The 22,296-nt window shown below is 56.4% G+C and overlaps 1 protein-coding gene across 1 annotated transcript in view; it reads right to left on the bottom strand.

The window, feature by feature from the left end:
• Window positions 1–17,549, bottom strand: part of SCN4A (sodium voltage-gated channel alpha subunit 4) — a 46,874-nt gene extending 29,325 nt beyond the window's left edge. Inside the window, exons 1-5 of the mRNA XM_084983947.1 lie at window positions 17,477–17,549; window positions 1,278–1,950; window positions 1,072–1,190; window positions 839–928; window positions 451–579 (exon numbers count right to left, since the gene is read on the bottom strand). Of these exons, the coding sequence (XP_084840073.1) occupies window positions 451–579; window positions 839–928; window positions 1,072–1,190; window positions 1,278–1,550 (611 nt within the window). The 5' untranslated portion in view covers window positions 1,551–1,950; window positions 17,477–17,549. The remainder of the gene's footprint in view (window positions 1–450; window positions 580–838; window positions 929–1,071; window positions 1,191–1,277; window positions 1,951–17,476) is intronic.
• Window positions 17,550–22,296: the final 4,747 nt, after the last annotated feature.

Raw genomic sequence — 22,296 nt, 5'->3', positions numbered from 1 at the left:
GCGTCAGCGCCAGGGGTGGGTGACAGGGCAGGAGTCGCAGCTTCTCCAGGCCCAGAATGAGGATTCCCAAGGAATCCTTGTTGGTGGGTTTACCACAGAGGTGCAGGTGGACCGCTCGGATGCCCCAAGCTTCCTATCCGGGCCCGAGAGGCGGTAAGGACAGCGCAGGAGCTTGGCTGAGGACTGAGGGTGGCAAGGGTGGCCTGGCTCTCCCAGCCGGTGGGGGCCTGTGGGGCCGGAGCCCAGGGCTGGAGGGGCACAGCGAGAGTCTCCAAGCCAGACCCGGGGGTGACAGCCCTAGAATCGGACAGCCCACCGTCTGCACACCTGACCCCCCCATCCCCCGGCAGTCCACCTTCCGAGGGTCGGCCCCCTCGGCTGCCCTGTTTGAGGCCTGGCCCCCTCCCCTTCCCCTCCCGCGCCCCAGGACGCCCTCAGGGCCCTGCTCACGCCATCATGATGACGCTGAAGTCTAGCCAGTTCCAGGGGTCCCGGAGGAATGTGAAGTCGTCGATGCAGAAGCCTCGGGCCAGTATCTTGATGAGAGACTCAAAGGTGTAGATCCCTGTGAAGGTGTACCTGGCGGGGAGGGGGCCGGCGTGTCACGCCTGGGCCGCGGGGTGGGTGGCAATGATGGCCCTCCTGGGAGGAAGGGCACAGAAAGGACATATGCCGCCCAGGGGGCTGAGGACCTTGCTGAGAGAGAGAGAGAGAGTGTGCCACCCCCAGCGGCTTCAGGTGTGGGTGGGTGGGGTGACCTTGCCAAGAGCAGTGTCACCCTGGGCATCCTCAGAGTGCAGACTCCTGGGCTGGGGGACCGGGGGAGGGGGAGACTTACTCCACATTCTTGGACCAGGAAGGCGGGTCGCTCATGGTCATGAACACGCAGTTGGTCAGGATCGTGATCATGATGAACATGCTGAACAGCGTTGGGGGGGGGGGGGGTCAAGGAAAGGGAGAGAGCAGGTGGGGAGGGAGGTGCTCCCCGGCCAGAGCACCCCGTTTGGCCTGTCCCCAAACCCCTCCCCTGCCTTTTCCCAGCCCGGCGCTCGCCCGACTCTGGCAGGATATGAGTGGATGAGCACCTTGATGGCGCTGCGCCTGACGACGCTGAAGGGGCTCAGCACGTAGAGAGCAGGCGTGGCAGAGAAGCGGAAGATGGCCTTGCCCTTGTTGAGCACGATGAAGGTCTGAAGCAGGGAGAGAGCTGTGAGGCCCGGGACAGGCAGACAGATGACGACGGACAGACAGACAGAGGAACCCGCCCAGGCCCTGACCTTCTTGTCGCTGTAGTAGGGATCCAGGTCCTCCAGAGGGATGCCGATGACCTCGGGTGGGGGGTCCCCATAGATAAGGGGCAGGTTTTTGCCAGCCTCCAGGTCGCTGCGAGGCTTCCGTTCTGGCTCCTCGATCTCCATCTGCTTGTTCCGCTGCTGCCGGGCCTCCTCCTCCACCACCCGCTGCTCTATGGCAGCCAGGGACTCCCGGGTGAAGGGGCGCAGGCTCTCGGGGCCCAGAGGCACCACCGCGGGCAGAGATGGGTTGGCCATCCTCGCATCCTGGGCTCAGGGTCCCGCAGAGTGGTGAGCCACTGGGGCAGCTGCTGCGTGTAGCCCCCGGGGTGCTGGGCGGTCACCCCGCCCTGGGCCTGCTGTCCACTACTCACCTCCTGCCTGCCCAGGGGCCAGGGCAGGGAGGTTGGCACACAGGCCCTGTTGGGACTGGGAGCTGTGACTGCAGGGCCCGGGTGCTGCTGCTGCTGTACTGGTGCTGGACACAAGAGCATCACCCCCGAGCCCCGCACCACCCTCTCCCCAGCAGGGGGCTGGCTGCCCTCTGGACCGACAGCAAACCAACCAGATCCTCTTCGGCCTTGGGGATTTGGGGCTAATGCCCCAGTGCCTTCAACCGCCTCCTGGACCCAAGTTCTGGGGAGCGTGTGGCTTCAGCCTACAGGGACAGAGAAAACCACTGCTGGCTATGCCACGTGGCCTCTATCCTGCAGTGAGGCAGAAAGAGATCAGATGTGGAATATGCTGGTGGGCCCAGAGGATGGGCCGAGGTGAGGGTCCTGGTGGGGTCAGCCCAAGGCAGGAATAGCATATGGATTTCATCTTGAGGGCTGGCTTGGATCAGCTGCTACCGGCTTCCTGGAGATGTGGGCAAAAGACCATGGGGGTTGCAGCCAGACTCAGGGCAAAAAGACTGCTGTGATTGATTAGTGATGTCTGCCAGGGGCACGAGAAGGGTGAATATGGCACATTTGCCTATATTCGCCATCTCTGGCCTGAAGGGAGGAGAAAAGGAAGATGTGGGAAAGGGGAGTGCTCTGCCCTGAGCTTTGGGGAAGCAGGGTGTTGAGCAGGGAGAGGAAAGAAGGAAGATTCCCAGGCCCACCAACTCCCTCCCACCAACTTCCTCCCACAGGACCCGTGGAGAGCTAACCCCTGGGCAGGCGGGGGGGAGCTGGAGCAGGCAAATGTAGGGTCGGGGGCATGTCAGGAGAGCCTGCTGATGCTAACGTGGAAGAGGGAGACATGCAGGAAAAGTCCTGGGGACAAAGAGGTGGACAGTATCAACGGTGGGGGCAGGGCTAGAACTCCCAGGGACTGCTCTTGACTGGCGAATAGAGGGCACCCGCCAGGAGTGTGAGCACAGGTTGTGCCTTCTGGGCCAGTCCTCTGGTTTCTCCCAGCCCCTTCCCCTTCCCACTCAGCCCTTCTGAACCTGTTCCCTGTGGACGGGAGGTGGTGGGTCACTTATGGCAAAGGCTCTGGGGAATGGCCCGCATCAGCAGGCAGGCACAGGGACACCACTGCAGCCTGGTCACACACAGAGCCATCACAAGGCCCACACAGATGGGCACCCCAGAACCATGACTCTACCAAAGGGGCTCAGACAGACCCCCCCTCAGAGACACCGGGAGCCACACTGGAGGGCAGCGCTGTCACAAAGGGCCTAGATGCCCGAGCATGCCCCTGGCCCGGCCAGCGCAGGCACTTCCTCAGGCTTGGTCAACATGTGGGCAGGGCGGCGGGGAGCGCCGGGAGCCACTGGGCAGAGCTGGCCACGCCCCTGCCTGGCTGCCCAGCTGCTCCCTCCCATCACCCTGGGGAGTCGTGTTTCCAGGGGCATGACTCTGCTCATTCCTGTTGACCCCATCCCTCAGAGGCTCACTGGTCCCTTCGTGTGCATGGGAGCGTGCGTGCACAGACGCACATGTACACACCCACATGCACACCCAGCCGGAACCACCCCTCACTCAGACCCTACGGCTGTACCGACCACGTGCCACACAGCTCTGCTCCCTCTTCCCCATCACTGGCCCCACGTATGTGTCCAAACAGAAGATGCTGCCCTGCCAGATGGCCCTGGAGGGACCACGGCTGCTGGGCACCCTCCTAGGTCACAGGCCCCGCTTGGCAACAATCCTGTAGCCCGATGCTGCCCCTCCTTCCTTCCCAGGAGCCCAAGTGAGACCACCGCAAACCAGAGAGGAACAGTCTGGCTCGGGCCCCGCACTCATAGAAACTGCGCTCATCAGAGTCACCAGAGGCCCCCAGGGTATAGACCCAGGGGCTGCTTTGCAGCAGACCCCACCTTGAGCATCTTCTGGAGGGAAGAACGTGGCCTCCCCCTCCAGCCACTCCACATCTGCTCTGTGAACTCCTTCTTCCCGCCCCCGGGAGGCGCGGCTTCTCCAGGACCTGGTCTGCAGTTCTGTTTTCTTTTCACACCGTGCCCCTTTCCCTGTGCCCTTCTCTTCTGCCACAGGAACAACCACCATCTATCTCCTTTCCGTGGGTTTCTACAGCTTTGCCACATCTGTTCCCATTTCCTCAGTGGCCCCAGACTGGTCAAGTCACGGCTCCCCCTCATGTGCAACCACAGCCTTAGGTCAAGTGTAATTCATACGCTGCTTGTGCGATTATCCATGGCTGTCTTTCCACTACCAGATGCCTCACAGTTCAGGGCTTGGGGTCACTCCTGGAGTGGTGCCTGGTACATCGGTACAGGACCCACAGATGGCACAGCCAGCCTGGCACCTCCTCCTGCTGGCCCCCAGCTGGCCCCACATGGACTCCCTGTCTCTCCCTTTAAAATTTGCACTTCATTCTAAATTCCTCTCCTACCCCTTTCACCAGCCCTGAAGCCACTTCACATCTGGCTGTCTTGTTATATGACCACTCATTAACATGCCCTCCTTGGCTGGGCCAGGTGGGCAGGTTTGGGTTGGTGGTGGCTGAAAGCATCCTGACGGTACACCTGGTTGGTTCCCAAGCCATGCCAATGCTCCCTCCCAGCACCCACGGCTCTCCTCCCGCCAGGCTTCTGCTCTACATCACCCCTCGCCTGCTCTATTCAAATAGCCTCCCATCTGCCTCCCTACCTCCAGCCCAGCTCCCCTCCAACTTACCACCCACGTTTCTAAAATCACAAATATGAGCATGTCACGCCCCTGCTTCAGCCGTCCACGGCTTCCCACTGCTTAGTAATGCATCCTCACTCCTCCGCGTGGCTCCCGAGACCCTCGGTGATCTGATCCCCACCTCACCGCCCACCCCGTCCCCACATGCACCCAACCCTCTGGCCATGCTACCTCCATTTTCAAGCTGTTTCCCACCGAAGCCCGTGCCTTTGCTTATGGTCTGTGCAGCTCCTGGAGCCCTCCTCCTCCTTGTCACCCCAGAGAGCTTTAATTCGTCCTTCTAGACTCAAGCTGCCCGAGAACCACCACCTCCAGGAAGCCCTCCCTGGGCACCTGGCTGAGTGGATTGCTCCTTGCTACAACCGGGGTGCCTAATACTGAATAAAAGTTTATCAAAGGAATGAATGAATGAGAGGACCCTTCCACCTCAGCCCCCCATTTTTCCATTGAGTCCACCCAGAACCTAAATCAGAGCCAGAAACTCTGATGTCACGGCTGATGTCACAGCTTCAAGCACTCCCCTCCCCCACCGCCTGCTGCTCAGCCTAAGTGCCCGGTTGTGTAATTCTTGAGCTTCTTCTTGCCTTCAACCCTTGACCCTGCAATTCTTCCTTCTCTATCAGACGCCTCAACTTCACTTGGCTCCTTTTCCAGCCGCAGTCACAAGAGCCATCTTGATAACTCCTCCCTTGGAAATACCCTGAACTAAAAATACATAAATAAATAAAAAGAGAAGTTCCTGCTGTGGCTCAGCAGTAATGAGCCCGACTAGTATCCATGAGGATGTAGGTTCAATCCCTGGCTTCACTCAGTGGGTTAAGCACCCGGCATTGCTGTGAGCTGTGGCTTAGGTCGAAGATGAGGCTTGGATTCCCCATTGCTGTTGCTGTGTCTAGGCTGGTGGCTGTAGCTCCGTTTCGACCCCTAGCTGCAGCATATGGAGGTTCCCAGGCTAGGGGTTGAATAGGAATGGCAGCTGCCAGCCTACACCACAGCCATGGCAACAGTGGATCCAAGCCATATCTACACCTCAGCACGTGGTGACGCTAGATCCTTGCCCACTGAGCTAGGCCAGGGATGGAATCTGCATCCTCATAGAGAAAACACTGCGTCCTTAACCCACTGAGCCACAATGGGAAGTCCTCACTTTTCCACGTTTTGAGAACTATTTCATGCCTGTCTTCTAACCTCAACCCCCCCATAAGCCTCCCTATGATTCTCCCAGCTGGTGACTTTGTCTCCGTCTTGAGAAAACAAGATTCATCACACACAGTCAAACCAACAGAATTATCTTCACGCCCCTCCCTTCATCCCCCACGTGCTGTAATGAGTCAAGGCCAGGCCTTGTACCTGGGCTCAGGCCCTGACCCCCCTTGCCTTCCCGGGGACCTCACTGTCTAGTTTTCTTCCCTCGCTCCCCCACCAGCCCTCCCAGTCTATGACCAGGCTCTCCCATCTTCAAAGTAATGGCAGCAGTGACAAAAACATCTCTCCCCATCACACACTTCCCTTCACCATTGCTCTGTTTTTCTGTTCCTCTTCACGGACAAACTTCTTGCAAAGTGTCTACACCAGGTGTCTTTATTTCTCTACCTTTCCTTCGCTCTCCAACCCATTCCAGCCTGGCGTGCGTTCCCCCCGCTCCACAGAAATGGCTTTTGTCAAGTCACAAGCACTGTCCCTGCTGCCAAGTCTGCCGAACACATTTCTGTCTTCACCTCCCCCAACCTTAGAAATAGTCAACCCACTTGGCCGCAGCCCCCTTCTGGACACACCCTGTCCGCTCAGCCTCCATGACAGCTCCCCCGGGGTTCACCTCCTGCCTCTCTGGCTGTTCCTTCTTAATATCCTTTGCATGTCCCTCTTCGTCCTCCCAATCTCGGGGCTCAGCCTCCGTCTGGATGGCATCATTCCTATGACCATAAACAGTGTTACAGGAATAATGCTAAACCTCCCCTTTGAACTCCAGACCCATATATCCAATGGGCCCCTGGACCTCGTGGTGGGGAGCACCACCAGGCATCCTGCCCACAGCATCTGGACTGAAACATCTGCATTCTTCCACCATGCATTTTCTCACCCCAGGAAGTGGCACCACCGTCCATCCAGGTCCCAATGTGCTCAAGGCAGAAACTGAGGGGTCTGTGTGAATTCCCCTTCTCTCTCGCCTCTACATCCAGCCTGTCCACAGTCCTGTTAACACCAACTCCAAAATGCACTTCATCTCGCCTTTGCCTGCTCTCGTCTAGATCACAACAATTTTTTTTTTTTTTTTGCTTTTCATGGCTGCCCCTATGGCATATGGAAGCTCCCAGGCTAGTGGTTGAATCAGAGCTGCAGCCGCTGGCTTATGCCACAGCCATGCTGGATCTGAGCCGAGTTTGTGACCTACACCAGAGGCCATGGCAACGCCAGATCCTTAACCCACTGAGTGAGGCCAGGGATCAAACCCGCATCCTCATGGATCCTAGTCAGGTTCTTCACCCTCTGAGCCACGACGGGAACTCCACAACAATTTCTTGCAATAGCTGCCTGCTTTTGTTCCTGACCTCTTCAAACCAGTCCCATAAAGCAGCTGGGGCTATTTTAAAAACAAGAAACTTGTAGTTGTGTCATCATGGTGTCTCTGCTGCTTAAATTTCTCTAGTAACTTCCTGTTGCACTTAGAATAAAACCTCAATTTCTCACGGCGGTCCCCGGGGCCCTGGTGAGCCATTCTGCATCCACCTCTTCACCTCTGTCTGCGGACCTGTCCTCCTGGCTTCCTTCCAGATCCTTGACCCCCAGACTCATGCCTGGCTTTCGGCTTCTGCTCTCCCTGGAGCTCGTGTCTCCTCCTCCCTCTTCACGTGGCTGTTCCTTCTCACTCCCTGGTCGAGGCTCTAATGTCCCTTCTCCAAGAGGATTTCTCCGCCTCTACTCTCCATCACAGCCGCTGTATTTTCCTTGACCTCATTCATCACTTGTGTAACCACTTGTTTATTGGCCTAATTCTTTTTTTATGTAGCTACATCTGTGGCATATGGAAGTTCCCGGGCCAAGGGTCAAATCAGAGCTGCAGCTGCTGGCCTTCGCCACAGCAATGTGGGATCCAAGCTTCATCTGTGACCCACACCTCAGCTTGCAGCAATGCCAGACACGTAACTCACTGGGTGAGGCCAGGGATCAAACTTGCATCCTCATAGATACTATGTCAGGTTCTTAACCCACTGAGCCACAAGGGGAACTCTTAACGGCCTAATTTATTTGTCACTCGCCTCCACTAGATTGAACTGCCAAGAGAGCAGGAACTGTGTTTGTCCAGGTCACCATGGCCAGTCCCAGTTTTGGGCACACAGCACTCAGTGAGTGTAAAAGGGCTTGGATACAGACCTTTCTGGGAATAAAGTAGATTCTCATAGGTTTCATTCATTCATTCATTTATCCACCCACCCACCCATTCATTCTGTTCACAAGCCTGAAGCTGAGCTAGCCCTGAATAGGACACAAAGATGCATCAGCCGAGCATCCTGACTCCCAGGAGCGGATAGCTGGGGAGGAGGCAGACAGGGGCACACGTAGCTGTTGCGATAAGAGGAGAAAGCGATGCCCGCTCTAAAGAAGGGAGCTGATGGTCCATGGGAGTTCAGGTGGCTGAGTGGTTACTTCCAGGTTGGGGGCAGGAAAAATGTGGCTTTTCAGCTGGATCTCAAAGGATGAGTAAGTTACGAGCCCAGGGAAAGGGGAGGAGAGGACACAGCCAGAGCAAAGGCAGAGGCAGGACACGGAGCGATGCTGGGTCCGGTCCATCTCTGGGGGGCACAGAGTCTGTTTAGTGGTTTGGGGGAGGTGGGTTGGGCAGTTAGGCCAGGGCCCTGAAGACCACATCTTGGAGTCTGGACATCATCCTGCAGCTCTGGAGAGTCCCTCCCAGGGGCGGTGGGTCAGGGTGGGGGCACAATTGGCCAGCAGGTGGGTGCCTCCTGCTCACCCTTACAATGTGTCTAGAGCAGATGGGACAAGCTGTGTTGTTTTCAGTGGCACCAGCGGGGAAGGAAGGAACATCTGGGATTTATGCACAGAGAAATTTCTGGCAGAGACCAGCACTGATAATGCCACCTATCACTGGCTGGGTGTCACCTGACCCCTCACGTCACAACCCAGAGTCAAGGGAGCCGGGTGACAGCTGGAACCCTCCTTCCACCAGCCAAAGATCAATCTCGAGCCTTAACCCCAGCCTGTTCCTGAGATGTGGTGGCTGAGGGTCTGCGGGAACCTTTTCCTATTGAATTTAAGAACATCAGAGTTGCAAGGACCTGAGAGAGCAACTCCCTCATTTTACAGGTGAAGAAACTGAGGCCCAGAGAGGAGAAGTAACTCCTCCCAGTTCACACATTTATTCACTCAACAAACATTTCCTGAGCATCTGTTCTCTGCCGGGCTCTGTCTTGGAAGCCGGGGGTAGAGGAGTGGCAAAGTCCTGTCCTCACTGAGCTTGCGTTCCCGAGGGAGGAGGCGGATAACAAATAGGGAAGCAAATAAGATAATTTTAGAGAGTGATAAATGAAAGGCTGAGCCAAGACTAAAATCCTGCTCCCTGGGCACCGGGGCCCATTTAGGACGTGAGAAGCCCCATCGGAAACTGTGTCAAAACGGAAGTTTGGGCGGAAGTGGTGGGTTAAATCTTGGGGGCCTGGAGGGACGGGGTGGGGGAGGACGGGTCTGGTCAGGGAGCCAGGCTGGGGCCAGCTGTCCACAGGCAGGGAGCCGAGGCTGAGGACACTGGAGGGTGAGGCAGCTCTTCTCTGGAGCGGGTCCAGACCCGCATTGTCTCCCGCTGTGGAACCCAGTTCCAGAGAGTCTGACCACAGAGAGAGGCCTTTTCGTCTTGGCCTGGACGCCCATTCTATTCATTCATCCCAAGATGGCATTGACTTTTTCGGCAGCCCATCCACAAGGTAAGCTCACAGCCAACCCTGGAGCTTTTTGTCATGAACTGTGGCCACATTAGATCCTTCCCATCTTGTAATTTTGCACTTGATTTTTCTCTATAAATCCAGGTGGAGCTCAACAAAGTATTAGCAAATCAAATTCAGTAGATATAAAAAGAACTACAGGAGTTCCTGCTGTGGCTCAGCGGGTTAAGAATCTGACATAGGGCCCATAAGGATGTGGGTTCGATCCTGACCTCACTCAGTGGGTTAAGGATCTGGCACAGGTTGCAGATGTGGCTCAGATCCAGTGTTGCCGTGGCAAAGGCCAGCAGCAACTGCAGTTCTGATTTGACCCCTAGCCTGGCAACTTCCATCTGCTGCAGGTGTGGCCATAAAAAGCAAAACAAATAAACAAACAAACTATATACTCTACAACCAAACGGGATCTATCCCAGGTATGCAAGGCAGGCTCAACTTTAGAGAATCAATTGATATAATCTATCACATCACCAAAGTAAAGAAAAATCATATGATCACATTAAAGGAACAGAAAAAAGATTTGACAAAATCCAACACCCATTCATTTTATACACACACACACACAAATCAGCAAACTAGGACTAGAGGGGAATGTTCTCAATCTGATAGAGTACAGTTTACAGCTAACATTGTATTAAATGGTGAGAAACCAGACGCTTTCCCACTAAGATCAGGAATAAGGCAACGATGTCACTTCTCTCCACTCCTTTTCAAGAGCATGCTGGAAGTCCTAGCTGATGCAATAAGACAAGAAAAGGAAATAAAAGGTATACTGATTGGGAAAGAAGAAATGTCTTTGTTCACAGATGGCATGATTGTCTATGTGCAGAGTCCACAAGAATCGACAAAAATCCTCCTGGAATAATGATTATAGCAAGGTTTCAGGATGCAAGGGTAATACAAATCCAGGTGTAGGATTTTCCATCTACCGCTAAGTTCCCCTCATTCACTGCACCTCTTCACCTGCCGTCTTGTGTGAGAGCTTGTTGAATCTTTTTTTTTTTTTTTTTTTTTTTTTTTTTTTGTCTTTTTGCTATTTCTTTGGGCCGCTTCTGCGGCATATGGAGGTTCCCAGGCTAGGGGTTGAATCGGAGCTGTAGCCACCGGCCTACGCCAGAGCCACAGCAACGCGGGATCCGAGCCGCGTCTGCAACCTACACCACAGCTCACGGCAACGCCGGATCGTCAACCCACTGAGCAAGGGCAGGGACCGAACCCGCAACCTCATGGTTCCTAGTCGGATTCGTTAACCACTGCGCCATGACGGGAACTCCGCTTGTTGAATCTTGATTCTTCCTCTCAGTTCATGGCCATCCCTCACAGCTGAGTGTCTATGATCTCAATTATCCCAAATTACTGGCCGAACAAGGCTCAGGACAGACACCACCACCTCCTCCTCCTGCCATTATAATGCTTCTAGAACCTTCTGTTCTGCGACACCAAGCTTTCAAGGAAAGTCTTTCAAACATCCAGCAAACCATCCAGCTGCACTGCATTGGCCTTAAGCCTCTCCCCACCACCTCCCAAGAAGCCTCAGCCATGCCCTGCCAGCAGGGATAGAAAAGCTGATCTGAGAAACTCTAAGACTGAGAATGCATGTTCCCTGTCCTTCGCAGCCCTCCCATTCACTCTAGAGCATATCCCCCAGGACACAGAGGTGGTGGAAAGTTTGCTGGCCTTGCTCAGGCCCCAGTCACCATCCCTCTTGCCAACCAAGCACGCCCTTCATCTCCAGGAAAGCTGCAGTCCAGCCTCGGGCTGTTTTTTTTCTTTTTTTTTTTTTTTCCCTCTGTGGATTGGGAGCAGAATTACCAGAGCTGCAGCCAGCCAATGGAGGCCCCTCCTCAAGCTTCACCTGCAGTGGGGGCTCAGGCTCAGGACTTTCTGAGAGACCGAAACAGATCAAACTTTTTCTATGCCAGCCAAAGGCAGCACTGGGCATCCGGGTGGCTTACTTCCCAAATTCCTGCATTTCTGCCGTGACCCAGCTCCAAGAATGCAAAACAGATCCGCATACCCCTCCTAGTTGTAAATCTCAAGCCACAGCTTTTTCTCAGCTGGGGCAGGTCAGGGGTCGGGATGGGAAGGGAGGAGCTGTGCTGTTCCTGGGCCACTTCTTAGGGCCTCTGCCTTGGCAGGCCAAGGGCCTGGAGGAAGTCACCCCAGGTGGCCCTCCCCTCTTGGTCGAACACTCTCTTCAGAGGAAATCTGCTCCAGAAGGTCTTGGAGGGTGGCCTGGAGCCTAGTTCCGAAACCTCCGGATACCCAGGAGTGATGAAAGCTCCGGAAACCATCAAGGTCACGTGGAGGAACCCTGGGCCAGGGGTGGGCTGACGCTAATGGCATTTTTCAGGTGGGGCTCACTGGGTCAAAGCCCTTTTTCAGGCACCTGATTCAGCCAGCCTGACGAGGTTTCCTCCCTGTGGGGTAAGAACGATAGGAAAGGCCACATTGATGTTGCACTTACTGTATGCCAAGATTGACCTCCTCTTGGGGCTATTTTGGTGCCCCTCCTCCCCACAGTCAGCTCTGGCGCTGCGAATCCCCCAAAGGCTCTTTAAGAACATCCACCGGAGGAGTTCCCGTCGTGGCGCAGTGGTTAACGAATCCGACAAGGAATCATGAGGTTGCGGGTTCAATCCCTGGCCTTGCTCAGTGGGTTAAGGATCCGGCGTTGCCGTGAGCTGTGGTGTAGGCCGCAGACGCGGCTCGGATCCCGAGTTGCTGTGGTGTAGGCCGGCGGCTACAGCTCTGATAGGACCCCTAGCCTGGGAACCTCCATATGCCTCGGGGGCGGCCCTAGCAAAGGCAAAAAGACAAAAAAAAAGAACATCCACTGGAAAACCCCAGCCTGCCTCCTCCTCCCAAACCTGACCCTCTTCCTCCACCCAGAGTGCTTCCACTCAGCTAGGAGCCTGCTGAACTGAAAACCCACAAATGGGCTGTGTTGGGCTTTATGAACCACACTCCCTTCCCGCGAAGCCCTCCCAGCTCATCTACGGGACCTGGAAGCCTTTTCTCCTCAGAATCGAAGGCCTGAGAGTGGGGTTCCCCTTCCAAGCCTGAGCCTTAAATCAAAGGAACTTATCTCAAGCTAGGGAACTCCGGGCCTCAGACAGGTCCGCTCAGGAAAGGGTCTACTGGAAGGGGAGGGGTCAGTCCCGCTGGCCCCCAGACCTCGATGCGTTCACCCGTTCACCCCGACGTGGTGACGAGCACAGACCCGCGAGGTGGAGGCGTAAGAATTACTTCTTGATGCGGCACAGTCAGGCTCAGGGTCATTTGCCATCACTGGGTCCCAGCCCGTGTCCCAGGTGCTTCGCATTTATCGTCCCAGCTAACAAGTGGCCAGGATCTGAATGCAGCTCTCTGATGCCAAATCCACATGCCTGTTAAGAGAGACACGGCCTGCCTCTCGCCCTGTGGGCACGGGGCTGGGCATGGCCGCCCTCTCCCAGCACAGGGCACGCCGTGGTTGAGGTCCCATCCAGCTGCCCCCTGAGCTGGCCTGATCCTCACCTGTCTGTCCTCTTCAAAGGGCAAACCAGAGTCCTCGGGCCAAGCCCTGAAAGGTGTGGGCCCCGGGTGGGCATCTGGCAGGCCCAGGTGCAGGCCTCCTGGGGCCTTGTGCTCAGAGTTGTGGGTGATGGGGACTGGGGGTCCCCACTGTCGTTTGATAAAGACGCTTCATCGAGGTTTGGTTTTCCATTCGTACCAACTGACCTTCATATACCCCCAACTCCCTTGGCAGCCCGCTCCTACACACACACACACTCACACACACACACATGCACACACGCACTCACTGTTTCTATGAGTCATTTCTCAGCTGCTCCAAGGGGTGGGGAGGCCGATTAGTTCCACCCAGGCCTGGGGCTTCCTGCCCTCTGCTGGCTCCGCTTTTCCAAAGGAGCCCCAGGGGCGGTGACCAGGGCCCCGTGGATGCTCCCCTCAGGCCTGCCTGTGCTCACCTTCGTCCACACACGTATCTAGACCCACCTCACCCGCCGTCTGGCAGGCCTCCCCCTGCACACAGGCTGTCTCCCCGCGCCCTGCCTGCTCCTACCTGCGGTCTCCCCTCTGTTACCGCCTCTCTGCCGCGCACCCTGAACCCTCAGCCCTCCCAGAGCACAGCCGACGGCCCTTTTCCCTGCCTTCCGTCCATGGGGAGGGCAAGAAGAGGACTCTTCAAAACTGATCCTGAGCCTGGAGCAGGCGGGGGCCGACCTGCCTCCCCCTTCCCTCGGTCAACCCCTAACCACCCGTAGGGCGGGCTTTGAGCCCTCCGCCCTCAGGCCTGAGGCCCCTGCCTGGCCCTGGGAGTTGGACGAGGCGCTGGGACAAGCGGCCTGCAGAACCTGAGCTTATAACGTGAAGCCCCGGAAAAAGGCCGACGGGCTGTCCCCTGTCCCACCCCTTTAGCCAGCTTGGCTCTGCCACGTACTTGGAACTTCGCTGACCCCAGAAACTGCTCCAGGGATGTTTGCTCACCAACTACCCTGGTGAAAGCTCCAAGTCAGGCCAATCAAGAACTTAACAAGCCTCAAAAAGCGTCACCTGAAGCTCTTACTAAAATGTGAGCCTGGCGTGAGGGGAAGCTCTTCTTTATCCTTTGAGTTTCACAGCCCTTATGGCCACATGAGCAAACCACAGACCCTTAGAAAGGAGCTCTGCTATCCATGATGAAAGGCTCTCCCCATATGAAAAATCCTGCCACCACCCCCCCCCCCACCGCCTCCAGCTGTGCAGGCATCCCAGAGCTAGACAGGTCGTTCTGCCGCCTGCAGCCCCTTCTTGCAGCTCCTCCTCCCCTGTTACCCCCATAAGAGACATGCATTTCAGAGTCACAGCCCAGCAACAAGCGTAATAATGACCTACTAACATTTACGTAGAGCTGACTACCCCGCCAGGCACGGTCCTGGCCGCCACACATGCCAGGAGCTCATTTAAGCCTTACCATGAGCCTACGGTTATCACTCCATTTGACAGATGAGAACACAGAGACACAGACCTGGGAAGGAACTTGCGAGATGTTGTTTACATAGTAAACTGGGGCTAGAAGCCTGGTCCTCAAGGCTCTTGAAAGAGACCTTGGTTCTTAACCACTAAAGTATATCATCACCTCGGTCTAAACTGGACCATGACCTTCTAGCACCTATGGGCGGTGGGGGGTGGGGAGGCAGGCACCTGGTTTCACAAACCAGTTCAAAAACAGAGTGGGGTCTAGTCACTGCCGTGGTTGTCCGCGGTCCCTTTATGCTGGCGCTGCTGGAGGAGGGCCAGGAGGCCAGCAGGAGGGGCAGCAGCCCACCCTTCGAGGGGCATAGTGGCTCCCCTGCCACCCCTGCTGCCCTGGGGCTCCTCGAGCCCCTCCTACTCCTCCCACTGCCCCATCCCCCCCACGAGGGCTGTTGACTGAAAACTGCAGGGAATAAAAATAGCTGTTGCTGATGAGGCAGAATGAGGGCCAGAGAACATGAAAGGCTGGGGCAGGGGCGGTGGAGGTGGAGGGACCCTGCGATTCCCCAGCCCCATGGGCACCTTCTGGTGGAGCCCTCGGGAGCTGGGGACCCCTAGGCCTGCCCACGGGCCCCCGCTGCCCCCTGGGTCTCAGGGGTGAGCTCTGCCCCATGACCCAGCCCTGCACCAGGGTCAGTTCCTCCCCAAGGAGCGGGGGCCTTCGCCGCTGTGGACAGAGCCCCGGCCACTCACGAGCTGTGTGCCCTGGGGAAGTGACAGGACCCTCTGAACCTGAGCCTTCCCTGTAAGAGGAGTCACAGAAAGTTTGTGTAGCCTGCACTGTGCCACTCTCCTCTGTCCCCTCCCCTCTGTACCTGCTCTCTGAAGCCTCCTGGCTCAGATTTTTCGTTTCCCTTCTGGAGGGAGCCTCCCCGCGCCTCTCTGGGAGGGCCCATCTCTTCTCTCCTCTCTGGCTCTGCCTGCCCCTGCCCCCCGCCCCAGCCTGCTCTGAACCCCACCCTCTTCTCCTTGCCATTATCTACACTCTTCTCTCTTCTGGTGGCAGGAGTTGCCCCCAAAGGCAGGCACTTTGTCAGAACCACCCCAACATCAGCCAGGAATTCTGTGCCTCCGGAATCCACCTCAGGGCTTCCCCTGGGCTGGGGCCTGGGGTCGGGGCCCAGAAATCCTGGCCTGGGAAGCCGGCCAGGCAGACCTTGACACTCAGGCCAGCCTAGAGCTAGAGGGGACCCTGAGCCCCCACCCTATGCAGGTCCCTAACCAGAAATGACAAGCAGGGCCAGGCTGGGATGGGACCACCCGGGAAGGACCCTTAGGCACCTCTCCCAACCCTCCTAAACTCCCAGCCAATCCCCTGAGAGACGCCTGTGCTGCGCTGGAATGGGGGTGGGTCCTTGGGTTCCGTCTGGGCCCCTGCCTCCAACTGCCCAGGTGACTTGGCTCCAACTACTAGAACAAGGGCCACAGCCATCCACACGACTGCCACACAGAGTGAGGCCGCCAGCAGGGCACTGGGGATGACCCCAGAGGAATCTGCAGGGTCCTGGAAGAAGCAGCCCTCTCTGCCTGCAACCCCAGCACTGCATGCCTGTGTCCAGCCACTGCCACGCCTGGGGTCTCCTTAGCTCGGGGCCTGGGAGGAGGGGAGCAGTCACAGCCCTGGTCACAGATGAATGACAACAACGCTCGTCTGTGGCTCTGTTCCACTTCTCTGGCAGCCCGTTCCCCTCTCCAGACTAGCCAGACGCCCCACACGGGCCTCTTGCTCCCCTCCCCACGCTGGCTCTTCCTTAGGGGCTGAATTGAATGGCCTTCAAGGCTCCTTTGGGCTCTAAGCTCCCCGAGCTCTGGGGTGACTGATGTCTGGGCAGGCGCCTGAGGGGGCTGGTGTGGGTGGGAGGGGGACATGTCTGGTCTCCAACTGGAGGACCACCTCTAGACAGTGGGGTGCCACGAGCCTCCATCATGACCTGGGCCCCTGCCCTGACCAGGGGGAAGGGGCAGCCGGACCCTGTACTTAATCACCCCCGCCACTATGCATTCTTAGAAAGCCTCAAGCACCCCCCACCCCCAGGGCCCTCTAGATGGGGACTCCCCAGTTTTTGGAACAAATGCCTCCAACACACGCGTGTGCGCACGTGCACACAAACACCCCTGCCCTCAAAGCACCCCTCCCTTTAGCCCCATGCACCTCCAAAACACCTTCTCCCGTCTCTGCTCAGACCATTTCACCAGCCACAGCCCGCCCTCCCTCCCTCCCCGTGTCCTGGGCGCCCTGCGCTGCCAGCAGGGAGGGGGAGGGGGGCTACGCTGTGCTTTGGCACCGCACCCCTGGCCCCGCCTCCTGCCCCTGAGTCTCATCCTGAGTCCCCCAGAGTCCCCCAGAGTCCCCTCAGGGCTGTGACCCCACCTGTTCCCCCTCACGGTGGACTGTCTGGCGCTCTGTCCCCACACCCCGTTCCGCTATACGGGGCTCTCCTCTGGTCCCCCTCCTTGATTTCTCCCAGGAAAGGAGCCCAACTGGGCCGAGGCAGGGGCGGTGGGCAGAGCCAGCCGCCACGCAGCCTGAGATGTGTCCTCTGCTGGCATCTCGCAGATTCCTGTTTCAGCAGAGAGCAAAGGAGCCGCCCGCCACCCCCTGCCCGGCCTCCCGCTCTCCTCCCCCCACACCCCTGCCTTCTGGGCCACTGCAAACAGGCTGAGCCGAGTCACTGTTTTGGCCCCTCCACCCTCCTCTCCTGAAGAAACTCGGCCTGGTCTCTGTCCCTTGGGTCACCCTGTGGCTGTCCGGAACCAAGCCTCAGCCCCTGGGCCATTTGTGACCAGGGCGAGGGCCCTTGCTAAGGGCAGTGACGGCCAGCCAGGCAGGGGCACAGGGAGCAGGTGACAGGGCAGAGAGAAGCGAGCCTGGGGACCGAGGGTCACGGCACAAGGAGTTGGGCAGGGGCCACCGCAGAGCAGGGCCGGTGTGGGCAGGAGGACAGCGGTGCCCGGAGCGAAGCGGTGACTTCGTCGGAGCCAGGCTGGGCTTGGGGCCAGGGCTCCTGGCCCCTCGGGTGGCCTGCCCTCGGGGTGCCCGGCCCGGGGGCAGGGTGCCGAGGGGCACGGTACTTACAGTTGGACGGGAGCGGAGTGCTTGCTGCTGAGCCCGGAGCGTCGTGCCCACCTCGCGCTGGGGCTGGAACTCTGGGGGACTTGGCCGGGGGGCCGGGCCGGCGGGGACAGCTGCTGCCGCTGATGTCACAGGGTCATGAGTGAAACCTGAGGACTGGGCCAATCTTCAGGTGGGAGCCTCGGCCTCCCTTCCCGCCCCAGGGCTGTGCTGGGCTGGGCCTGGGACCCACGGGGCTGGGGGCCGCTGACCCGGAGCGTGACACGCCCGCCACGCTCGCCCACGCACACGCACACGCACTGAGGCCCGCGTCTGAGCCCACACACGTGGTTCTCTCCCTCCCTGGATGAACCAACGCAGGCTCATTCTCACACGTGAATCTCCTTTCACGCTCATTCCCAGAAGCCCTTCCAGGGCCGCGCTGGCTCACATTTGCACGCTCTGTACACTCTCACGTCTGTGCACCCCCACACACACACTCACACATGCTCAGCCATACATATAAACCACCCTTCCTACAGTCACACAAACGCTTCCACTGTGCTTCATACCCATTCTCACACGTCTACGGCTCACACATACAGACACGCTCCCACGCTCCCATCGGGCTGGCGCACATGTGTGTATTATTACACACATAGAGCCATGCACACTCTCCTTCGCAGACGAGCACATATTCGGGTGTCCCAGAGGCTAAACTGTATCAAGTGTCCTCCGTGTACACACCACCCACAGTCGTGTCCCCGCATTCGTGCATGTCGCTCACGTTACATCCATGCAGCTGTCTGCCCCATGTAACATGCTCCCGTTTACATGTGCGCAGGGCCGTCTATGTTTCTACGGTCACTAGATTTTTATCAAGTATGTGCCCATCTGTATACCACACGCACGTCTCCCTCTTACACACACAGCTGTTTAGGTGGAACACACAGCAGTCTTGAGGGGGCATTTCTCCACAACCATGCCCCTCACGGGGACCGCACTGGCTAGAGTCTCTTCCCCAGAGGTTAGGGAGGGGAGGCGGTGCGGGGAGAGATGAGGCTGGTTTAGCCCCCCTCCCCCATCTTCCACTCCCGGGCTGTGGTGACCCCTAGTGGAGGTGTTGAGAAATGACCCATCTCAGTTTGCTGACCAGCACCTGCCCAGGCAGACAAGATAATCCCTGGGTGAATCCAGAGAAATGGTCCCCCAAAGCTCCCCCGAGTCTCCCATACCCATCACTGCCACCATCTTTTCTAGCAGCCAGAGCTCCAGGTGAGCTGAGCCCAGGCCAGGTGGGCTTTGAGAAGGGCCCAAGGAGTGATCATCCTTAGTCCCAGGGGCGGGTGCAGCCTGATGGCACCTCTCCTGCCAGCAGCTCTCTGTGGATCCAGCTTCAGCACTGTGGAGCCCCTTCTTGGGGGCTGGCTGTGGTCTGAGAAGTTCCTGCTGTACCTGGACTTCCCACATCTCCCAATGAGTCACTCACACCCTCCGGGGTGTCTTCTCTAGACCAAGGTGTGAGCTTTGGTGTTTTCTCTGTGGGATTCTTTTTTTTCTTTTTCTTTTTAGGGCCACACCTGCAGCATATGGAAGTTCCCAGGCCAGGGGTCTAATCGGAGCTGCAGCTGCCAGCCTATGCCACAGCCAGAGCAACACCAGATCCGAGCTGCATCTGAGACCTACGCCGCAGTTCATGGCAACACCAGATCCTTTAACCCACTGATTGAGGCCAGGAATCAAGCCTGCATCCTCATGGATACTAGTTGGGTTTGTTGCCACTGAGCTGTAAGAGTAGCTCCTCTGTGGAGTTCTTGATCCTGCTTTGCTCACTGACCTAACATTTTCCATGTAGTTTTATTGCTAGTGGAATCCAGTATCTGCAGGCCCCTGCCTCTTCTTTGCTTCTTCTAGCATTCAGAGGAAAGCAAAGATTTTATCTCGTATCCTTCCCAAGTTGTCTCCCCAAAGCTGCTCCTTGGGGTCCCTCTCATCATGCCCAGCCCTGCTGCAGCTCCAGTTTGCTTTGCTGCTGGCCACTGTCTGGAATTCCTGGTCAGTGTTCCCTTGATAGCATTCTGCTCTCTGTCTGTGGGCACTCAAAGGGAGGTGGTGGGTTGCAGTTGTCATTCCCAATTACGGCTCTGCCCTTTCGGTCACTGCCTTGCCACTGTCCAAAGCTCTGTGGAGAAAGACTTTCTTTAATGAGGGATTAAAGTTATTGAAGGGAATTATCGTACATGAGGGGGCAGGGCTGTTGCATTTGGTTGTATGTGTTGTGCACTGCACAATTCTGGGCACCAATCATCATATTTGTAGTCATTATAGGTTAGTATATTAAGATGAAAATTTTCTAACAGATGATAGCAAAATGTCTAGAGGAAGAGGCTAATTTTTCTTTTCTTTTTTTCTTTTTACATCCACACCTGCAGCATATAGAAGTTCTGGGCCTGGGGTCAAATCAGAGCTGCAGCTGCTGGCCTACACCACAGCCACAGCAATGCCAGATCTGAGTTGCATCGGCGAACTGCACCACAGTTTGTGGCAACGGCAGATCCTTAACCCATTGAGCAAAACCAGGGATCGAACCCGCATCCTCCCAGAGACAATGTCATGTCCTTAACCCACAATGGGATTTCTGGGCTAATTTTTCTAATTCGCACAAGGTACCACTTGGATTAAGGACAAGTCTGATGAGAAAACAAAAGCTGTGTGTGAAGTATGACTTTTCCCCACAGCTTGAGAGGAATGAATACCTCTTAGTTTTTTAATTAAAAAATTTTTTTTTTTGCTTTTTAGGGCCACACCTGCAGTATGTGGAAGTTCCCAGACTAAGGGTCAAATCTGAGCTACGGCTGCCAGTCTATGCCACAGCCACAGCAACACTGGATCAGAGCTGTGGTTGCAACCTACACCACAGCTCACAGCAATGCCTGATCCTTAACCCACTTAGCAAGGTCAGGGATCGAACCTGCATCCTCATGGATACTAGTCCGGCTCCTTACAGCTGAGCCACAGCAGCAACTTCCTGAGTAACTCTCTCTTGATAACAGGATTCCTCCTTCTTCTGGGGAGCTCTTCCTCCCCTATTCCAAATATGTGATTCTGGGTTTTTTTTTTTTTTTTGGTCTTTTTAGAGCCACACCCAAAGCATATGGCAGTTCCCAGGCTAGGGATCAAATCAGAGCTGTAGCCGCTGGTCTCAGCCACAGCCATAGCAATGCCAGATCTGAGCTGTGTCTGTGAACTATGCCACAGCTCACAGCAAAACCTGATCCCTAACCCACTTGGCAAGGCCGGGGATCAAACCTGTGTCCTCATGGATACTAGTCAGATTCGTTTCCGCTGAGCCACGATGGGAACTCCCAAATACGTGATTCTGATGGAGCAGCTGATTACAGGACAGCCTCCCTACCCCAGCCACTGAGATGGACATGTCACCTAGGTCTGGTGGTTGGTCCAAAATCTGGATGTGTAACTCGACTGGAGCCAATCCATCCTTCCTGGGGATTTATATGTATCGATACGAAAGGAAGACTGTCTCTCTCGCCGTGGGAGTCTCTAAGTTTGTCTAGAGTAACTGACGTACATCTGAAGGTGCCTAGTGTGCGCCTCTCACAAGTGGAAAAACCTGCGTGTAGGAAGAGGAAAGCGCGGGGGAGGTGAAGGAGAGGGAGAGAAGGAAGGAGAGGGGCCCGGAAGACGCCTGAGTCAGGTGGACTCTACACCAACTTCATCACTGTGCTTCCCCATCACACGAGCCAAAAATATCCCTTTTCCTTAGGCCAGTTTAGATTTAGGTGCAGTCACCTACAAGTAAGAAGTCTGCAAACTGGAGTCACCTTTCAATTCAAGTAGTATCCATGAGGATTCGGGTTCGATCCCTGGCCTCACTCAGTGGGATAAGGATCCGGCATTGCCCTGAGCTGTGGTGTAGGTCGCAGACGCCGCTCTGATCCTGTGTGGCTGTGGCTGTGCTGTAGGCTGGCAGCTGTAGCTCCGATTAGACCCCTAGCCTGGGAACTTCCATATGCTGTGGGCGCGGCCCTTCAAACAAAACAAAAATTTATCAGAGAGCTACTAGAATCACTTTTCCCAGGTATTTTCAGCAGTCTGGGGGGCAGATGTGGAGAAAGTGGGTGGTGGGTGTCTTCGTTTGTATTCCCCCCAAAGTAAAGCCTGAGACACAGATTTGGTAGCAAGCAGTTTATTTGGAAGATCTCGGGAAGCACTGCGAGGAGGCGGGCAGTGGGAGGCTTGCAGGTGCTGGCAGCCCTGACGGCCTCTCTCTCTCCCTCTTTCCCGATCTTTCCCTTCCTCCCTCCCTCCCTTCCTTCCTTGGCAGAGGGAAAATCCCAGGCCTGGGATTGAATCCAAGCTGCAGCTACAGCATAGGTTGGATCCTTTAACCCACTGTGCAGGGCTGGGGGTCGAACCCGTGCCTCCATAGTCAGACACACACACACACACGCATGCAAGCACATATACACATACAATTTTAAATACATAAATAAGATCTTACTATGCTTTCTGACTGTTCTGCTCAACTCGCTTGGGCATCATTCCACACTGAATATATTCTAAACCCAAACGGTCAAGGGCTGAATAGTATTCCATCGGAAGGACACAACCCATCAGACCTATGTTCTTTCTAAATCCGGCTGACATAAACAAAGGTGTGAGGAACAAGATAAATCTTCCTAAAACTCGGCTGTGCACACGTCATCCCCTTATTTCTCTCCACATGGCAAAGCCTAACTTCCATAACTTGACCTCGGAGTCTGACCTGTGTCTGCCTGGGCTGCTGAGACCTCCCTCCTCTCAGCTCCTCTCCCAAGGCCAGG

This window comes from Sus scrofa, chromosome 12 (assembly GCF_054392235.1).
Source record: "Sus scrofa isolate SSC_HxYL_T2T_F1_AM1 chromosome 12, Sscrofa_HxYL_maternal_Yorkshire_Landrace_v2.0, whole genome shotgun sequence".
In the NCBI taxonomy this organism is placed as follows: Eukaryota; Metazoa; Chordata; class Mammalia; order Artiodactyla; family Suidae; genus Sus; species Sus scrofa.
The sequence above is the reverse complement of the archived record's forward strand: the minus strand, read 5'-3'. Positions and strand labels throughout refer to the sequence as shown.